Source organism: Pristiophorus japonicus, chromosome 10 (genome assembly GCF_044704955.1).
Source record: "Pristiophorus japonicus isolate sPriJap1 chromosome 10, sPriJap1.hap1, whole genome shotgun sequence".
NCBI lineage: Eukaryota > Metazoa > Chordata > Chondrichthyes > Pristiophoridae > Pristiophorus > Pristiophorus japonicus.
Window position 1 is genome coordinate 110,647,931 of NC_091986.1, and position 7,254 is coordinate 110,655,184.

General features: G+C 42.4%; 1 protein-coding gene across 6 annotated transcripts in view; it reads right to left on the bottom strand.

Annotated features, from left to right (window-relative positions):
• The window catches only part of tyr (tyrosinase), a 71,531-nt gene extending 68,175 nt beyond the window's left edge, over positions 1-3,356 (bottom strand). For all 6 annotated transcript variants that reach the window (XM_070891471.1, XM_070891476.1, XM_070891475.1 and 3 more), the window contains exon 1: positions 2,541-3,356. In XM_070891471.1, the coding sequence (XP_070747572.1) occupies positions 2,541-3,356 (816 nt within the window). The remainder of the gene's footprint in view (positions 1-2,540) is intronic.
• Between the last annotated feature and the right edge of the window lie 3,898 nt (positions 3,357-7,254).

The following is a 7,254-nucleotide window of genomic DNA, read 5'->3' on the forward strand; positions in this document are numbered from 1 at the left end:
AATTTAAAATTAGGGGGAACATTGATCATGACTACTACCAGGAAACCGGGCACAAGTGTGCAAGATCCACTACCTGTGGTCACACGCCAGCTGGACAGTCGAGGAGTGGAAGCTCATCCTGTTAATATAGATGTTAAGGTCTTTGTATAGAGCACATATGGCTATGCCCTGCACTTGGGAGATTATGGCGAAGCCCTTCTTCCTTGTTTTGCTGGCTCCATTGGGAAGGTGATAAATCAGTTACGCTTAGTGAGGAGGGCATATGTGACCTGTCTAATGCGGCAATGACCTGTAAATTAACTAATGTTGCTGATGCCACATGTTGTAGCTTGGAATGACCCTGAGATGTAGAAATCTGGTGCCGCAGTGACCTTTATAGGCACTGAGAGTGATGTGTATGCCCTGGAACTGGGCTACAGCTGGTGCTGCATCAGGTGACATAGTTCAGTCACAGCTTCCCGTGTTAAGTGGAGATGCCGGACACACTGCTCCACAGTTAAGGAATACCTGTGTGGTGTAAGTTCTCTTGTTATCTCCCCTTCTTCGTTCTCTTCTGCCAGCAGCTACAGGTTTCTTCCTTGCTGCTCCTCCTGCTCCAGGAGTGTTATTAAACACAATTTGACACCAAGCCACATAAGGAGATATTAAGGCAGATGACCAAAAGCTTGGTCATAAAGGTAGATTTAAAGCAGCATCTTAAAGGAGGAGAAGTCGAGAGGTTTAAGGCTTTGGCAGCTAATTGCACGGCCGCCAGTGGTGCAGCGATTAAAATTGGGGATGCACAAAAGGCCAGAATCGGAGCAGTGCAGATATCTCGGAGGGTTGTAGGACTGTAGAAGGTTAGAGATAGGATGGGGTGAGGCCATGGAGACATATGAAAACAAGGATGAGCGTTTCAAAATCGAGGCGTTACTGAACTGGGAGCCAATGTAGATCAGCAAGCACAGGGATGATGGGCAAAAGAGACTTGGCGCGAGTTAGGATATGGACAGCCGATTTTTTTAATGAGCTTAAGTTTATGGAGGGTGGAAGATGGGAAGCCAGCCAGGAGTGTGTTGGAATGGTCAAGACATGGAGGAGGGTTTCAGCAGCTGAGGTAGAAACGGAGTTCGGCGATGTTACGGAGGTGGAAATAGACGGTCTTAGTGATGAAGCGGTTATGTGGTTATCTGGGGTCAAATATGACAAGAAGGTTCTGAACAGTTTGTTTTTTGCCTCACAGTTCTTGGAGAGGGATGGAGTCGTTGGCTAGGGAACGGAGTTTGTGGTGGGTTCAAAGACAATGGTTTTGGTCTTCCCAATATTTATTTGGAGGAAATCCAGTACTGGATGTCCGATAAGCAGTCTGACAATTTAGAGAGTGGAGGGGTTGAAAGGTGGTGGTGAGGTAGAGCTGGGTGTTGTCAGCCTACATGTGGAATAAAAGTCACCCGATCCAATATGATGGCTGGCACATAGAATACAAGCAGCCACAGCACCAATCAATCTTTCTATGAAAATTACAGTTTACTAAATTGTAAATTTACAAACCTACTAATTTCAAAGTGAGCCATCCTCCGTGGTTCCCTAAAAATGTTGTCTGATGACTGTTAAGAGTGAGACTGTGCACTAGAACAGGTCAAACTGTACTTCACTATATTTCAGTTTTCACAATTCCACAGCTATTTTGATGATCCTTCATGCCTTCCACAACCTCAGGGCATCCCCAAGCACTTTACAGCCAAATAAAGTTTTTTGAAGTGAAGTGTTTTAACTTAGGAAACATTATTAGTGTCCATATTGAATATTTTATCAAAATTGGGAAACTAAGATGAAGGTTCATGACCAGAAGGCTAAAAGATAAAAGCAAGTAAATCATCACAAATTGATTAGGTGATGCTAAGTTTTAAAAGCCTGAAAATTGTGGGAGGAAGACAGAGATTAGGTATTCTACATCTTTGAGGTCCTGTAAAAGTGAGCTAGAGTAATCAGCTTGCTTTCAGCAATAATATACCTGATACAATTATTATTTAATATATATATAATACACATTACAACTTTAAGAAATTAGCACTACGCACCCAGAAAAATAATCAGGTATTCAAGAGTCTTCAATATACTTTTAAGAGGGAGTGAGCCTTGGCTCAGTGGTAGCATTCCTGCCTCTGAGTCTGAAAGTTATGGGTTTGAGTCCCATTCCAGACGGTCCCGGTGAGTGGAGACCAGAGTTCCAGTCCCTGAACACTGGGTTGACATCTAACAAATTACTCATATCCAACAGGAGTGGAGTGACAAGCCCCCACAGTGCATCTCCCATTTCGGTAGGAAGTTGAGAGTCAGGTAAATGACGTGTCCACATAAAAACACGTCTGCTGGATACAAAAGGCAGTGTAAAAAATGGAATGCCACATGCAACCTTAGGAACAGAAGAGAAAGAAGAATATACTCTTAACAAATAATAACAATATTTCACCAATATAATTATGTACAGAATAACTTTAAAATAATTTCTCCTTCATTGGAGAAATGTGCAAATAAAAGATTGAGTTCTTTTACAGTACCTGCCACGCAGAAAAGATGGTTGCAGGGCTGAGAAGGTTAGGGTTGGTGGAATGGCGGCCCCCCATATACTCATCAGTACAAACATCACAGTTTTCTGAATCTCTCCAGTCCCAATATGGAATGGTAAAGTTGGCATCACGTACAATCTTCCGGAGTTCATTTTCCCACAGCAATATAAAAGCTCTATGCCACGTCAGGAAACTCGGACCTTCATGGGCAAAATCAATATCCGTCCAAACTTTCGACTCACCCAGCAAAGCATCTCTAGATGTATAGTAGTGCATCCAAACAAACAGATTATAGACACTTATGTCTCTGAACATGGGATTTGAACCATTGTTCATCTGTGCATATGTTCCTGTGGCGATCTGATAGTCCTGACTGATGGTATATTTAGCTAGATTGAGATAGGCAAGAAACTGGTCCTTCTCTGTCGTGGTTAGGTCAAATATATTTTTCCTGATAGACATTCGTTGTTCTGTGCAATTAGCACCCATAAATCCAAACCTACAGTCTCCACAATTGAAGCCCATGAAGTTATTGTTGCACTGACAAGTCCTGTTGTAAAAGACAGATGGCCAGTTTTCACGATCATCCACCCCCGAGAATGGGAACTGAGGTCCATGTGGAGCATCAGTTATTAAAACATCTTGACATGATCCTCTTCCAGAGAGCTCCCCACAGGAAGACCCATCTCTATTCCAAACTGGACAACACTCCTTCCTGATGAGTATGTCTGCAGAAGTACATGCTCGGGGAAACTGTTGAAAGGAGTGTTTGCAAAAACTCAGAAGGCAAAGAAGCAAGAGAGACATATTTCTGGGTGGGCTCCTCTTATCTTGGCTCACTGCAGAATGAGGAGCCCAGTACTTCACTTCGACTTTCCCTTCAAACTACTACATCACATGCTTTGGATTAATGAAAAGAGCTTTTCATTCCTGACGGCACAAATCATTAACAACTCACAGCAGAATTTTCTTCGTGCATTTTAGTTTCCCCTTCCTGCTAAAATGTCATTGTGACCATAAAACTCTTGCTACAGATTAGTTCAATCACTTTCTCCAAGCGGATAATTAAATGATTCTCATATCGGACCATTTCGGTATTGAATAGCGAATTGTTTATTTACATTCTCCATTAAAAGAGGAAAAGAAATCAATTCAATTAAGTGTGTCTAATGGATAAAGTACACTGACTGAAATAAGGGAATGAGGGAACTTATGTTCTTCATAAGAACCCTCCTGACGGAACTCATGACCATTAAACAGTAACATTTAATATCCACTCAAAATGTTAAATTGGAGACATTAACTGTTTATAGTACAGATATTACAGATGTTAAGATTGGACATATGTGAAGCTGATTCATTTACTGTAATATAGGCACATAATCACCTTTTCAGTTACTATACATTTTAGTGGTTATTTGCAGAATAAAGATTTATAATGGTCAAGAAGTTCAATCACTATATACGATAGCGAATATCCCTTGTGATCAATTCAAAACGTTAGGTAATTAAAGAAAAATTGCGTCTTTGTAAGTCAGGAGATGGTTGCATGAGGGGGGATGACCTTCGGAGGACTGTGAGGCACAGAGCGAGTGTGGATCACAAGCTCATAGCATGATCGCACAGAAAGCACGAGTTTCTTTGATCTTCAGGCCCTCAAGCCCAGGAAATATTTGAAATTTAACAAAATATCACACAATAGGAACAGTTAGCAGCTTTAAGCAAAGTAGCATTTTGTACTTGTTTGAAAAAAATCGATCAGGTTATCATACAGTTTACACATGGAAAACAACAGATAAGCACAAAATATGAACGAAGCAAGGCATGATTTTCAAATTTATGCTTTGAATTCATGCTAAAGTAGGCATAAAACCATATATGGGGATGTTTACAGGGAGATCTTGCAACCAAAGGTGATACAGCCACCAAACATCTCAAGAGAAGATAATGGGACTACAGGCAGATAAATCACCTGGACCTGATGGCTTGCATGCTAGGGTCTGAAGAGAAGTAACGGCAGGGATTGTGGATGCATTGGTTGTAATTTACCAAAATTCCCTGGATTCTGGGGAGGTCCCAGCTGATTTGAAAACTGCAAATGTAATGTCCCTATTTAAAAAAGGAGGCAGACAAAAAGCAGGAAACTATAGACAGTTAGCCTAATATCTGTGGTTGGGAAAATGTTGGAGTCCTTTATTAAAGAAGCAGTAGCAGGTCATTAGGTAAAGCAAAATTTGGTCAGGCAGAGTCAGCATGGATGTATGAAGGGGAAGTCATTTTTGACAAATTTGCTGGAATTCTTTGAGGATGTAACGAACAGGGTGGATAAAGGGGAACCATTGGATGTGGTGTATTTGGACTTCCAGAAGGCATTTAACAAGGTGTGACATAAAAGGTTACTGCACAAGATAAAAGTTCACGGGGTTGGGGGTAATATATTAGCATGGATAGAGGATTGGCTAACTAACAGAAAACAGAGAGTCGGGATAAATGGTTCTTAGAAACATAGAAACATAGAAAATAGGTGCAGGAGTAGGCCATTTGGCCCTTCGAGCCTGCACCGTCATTCAATAAGATCAAGGCTGATCATTCCCTCACTATCCCTTTCCTTCTTTCTCTCTATACCCCTTGATCTTTTTAGCAGTAAGGGCAATATCTAACTCCCTCTTGAATATATCCAAATAACTGGCATCAACAATTCTCTGCGGCAGGGAATTCCACAGGTTAACAACTCTCTGAGTAAAGAAGTTTCTCCTCATCTCTGTCCCAAATGGCCTACCCCTTATCCTAAGACTATGTCCCCTGGTTCTGGACTTCCCCAACATCGGGAACATTCTTTCCGCATCTAACCTGTCCAGTCCCGTCAGAATCTTGTACATTTCCATGAGATTCCCTCTCATCCTTCTAAACTCCAGTGAATAAAGGCCCAGTTTATCCAATCTCTCCTCATATGTCAGTCCAGCCATCCCGGGCATCAATCTGGTGAACCTTCGCTGCACTCCCTCAATAGCAAGAACATCCTTCCTCAGATTGGGAGACCAAAACTGAACACAATATTCCAGGTGAGGCCTCACCAAGGCCCTGTACAACTGCCGTAAGACCTCCCTGCTCCTAGCCCCTAGCTATGAAGGCCAACATACCATTTGCCTTCTTCACCGACTGCTGTACTTGCATGCCAACTTTCAATGACTGATGAACCATGACACCCAGGTCTCATTGCACCTCCCCTTTTCCTAATCTGCCGCCATTCAGATAATATTCTGCCTTCGTGCTTTTGCCCCCAAAATGGATAACCTCACATTTATCCACATTATACTGCATCTGCCATGCATTTGTCCACTCACCTAACCTATTCAAGTCACCCTGCAGCCTCTTACCGTCCTCCTCACAGCTCACACTGCCACCCAGTTTAGTGTCATCTGCAAACTTGGAGATATTACACTCAATTCCTTCATCTAAATCGTTCATGTATATTGTAAAGAGCTGGGGTCCCAGCACTGAGCCCTGCGGCATTCCACTAGTCACTGCCTGCCATTCTGAAAAGGACCCATTTATCCCGACTCTCTGCTTCCTGTCTGTCAACCAGTTCTCTATCCACGTCAGTACATTACCCCCAATATCATGTGCTTTGATTTTGCACATCAATCTCTTGTGCGGGACCTTGTCAAAAGCCTTTTGAAAGTCCAAATATACCACATCCACTGGTTCTCCCTTGTCCACTCTCCTAGTTACATCCACAAAAAATTCCAGAAGTTTCGTCAAGCATGATTTCCCTTTCATAAATCCATGCTGACTTGGACCGATCCTGTCACTGCTTTCCAAATGCGCTGCTATTTCATCCTTAATGATTGATTCCAACATTTTCCCCACCACTGATGTCAGGCTAACCGGTCTATAATTACCGGTTTTCTCTCTCCCTCCTTTTTTAAAAAGTGGTGTTATATTAGCTACCCTCCAGTCCATAGGAACTGACCCAGAGTTGATAGACTATTGGAAAATGATCACCAATGCATCCACTATTTCTAGGGCCACTTCCTTAAATACTCTGGGATGCAGACTATCAGGCCCCGGGGATTTATCGGCCTTCAATCCCATCAATTTCCCCAACACAATTTCCCGCCTAATAAGGATATCCTTCAGTTCCTCCTTCTCACCAGACCCACTGTCCCCTAGTACATCCGGAAGGTTATTTGTGTCTTCCTTCGTGAAGACAGAACCAAAGTATTTGTTCAATTGGTCTGCCATTTCTTTGTTCCCCATTATAAATTCACCTGAATCTGACTGCAAGGGACCTACGTTTCATTCTCTGGTTGGCAACCAGTAACTAGTGGGGTGCCGCAGGGATCAGTGCTGGGACCTCTACTATTTACAGTCTATATTAACGACTTGGAGGAAGGGATTGAGTGTAATGTAGCCAAGTTTGCTGATGATACAAAGATAGGAGGAAAAGCAATGTGTCAGGAGGACACAAAGAATCTGCAAAAGGACATTGACAGGCGAAGTTAGTGGGCAAACATTTGGCAGATGGAGTATAATGTTGGAAAGTGTGAGGTCATGCACATTGGCAGATAAAAATCAAAGAGCAAGTTATTATTTAAAAGGAGAAAAATTGCAAAGTGCTGCAGTGCAGCAGGACCTGGGGGTACTTGTGCATGAAACACAAAAGGATGGTTTGTAGGTACAGCAAATGATCAGGAATTCCAAT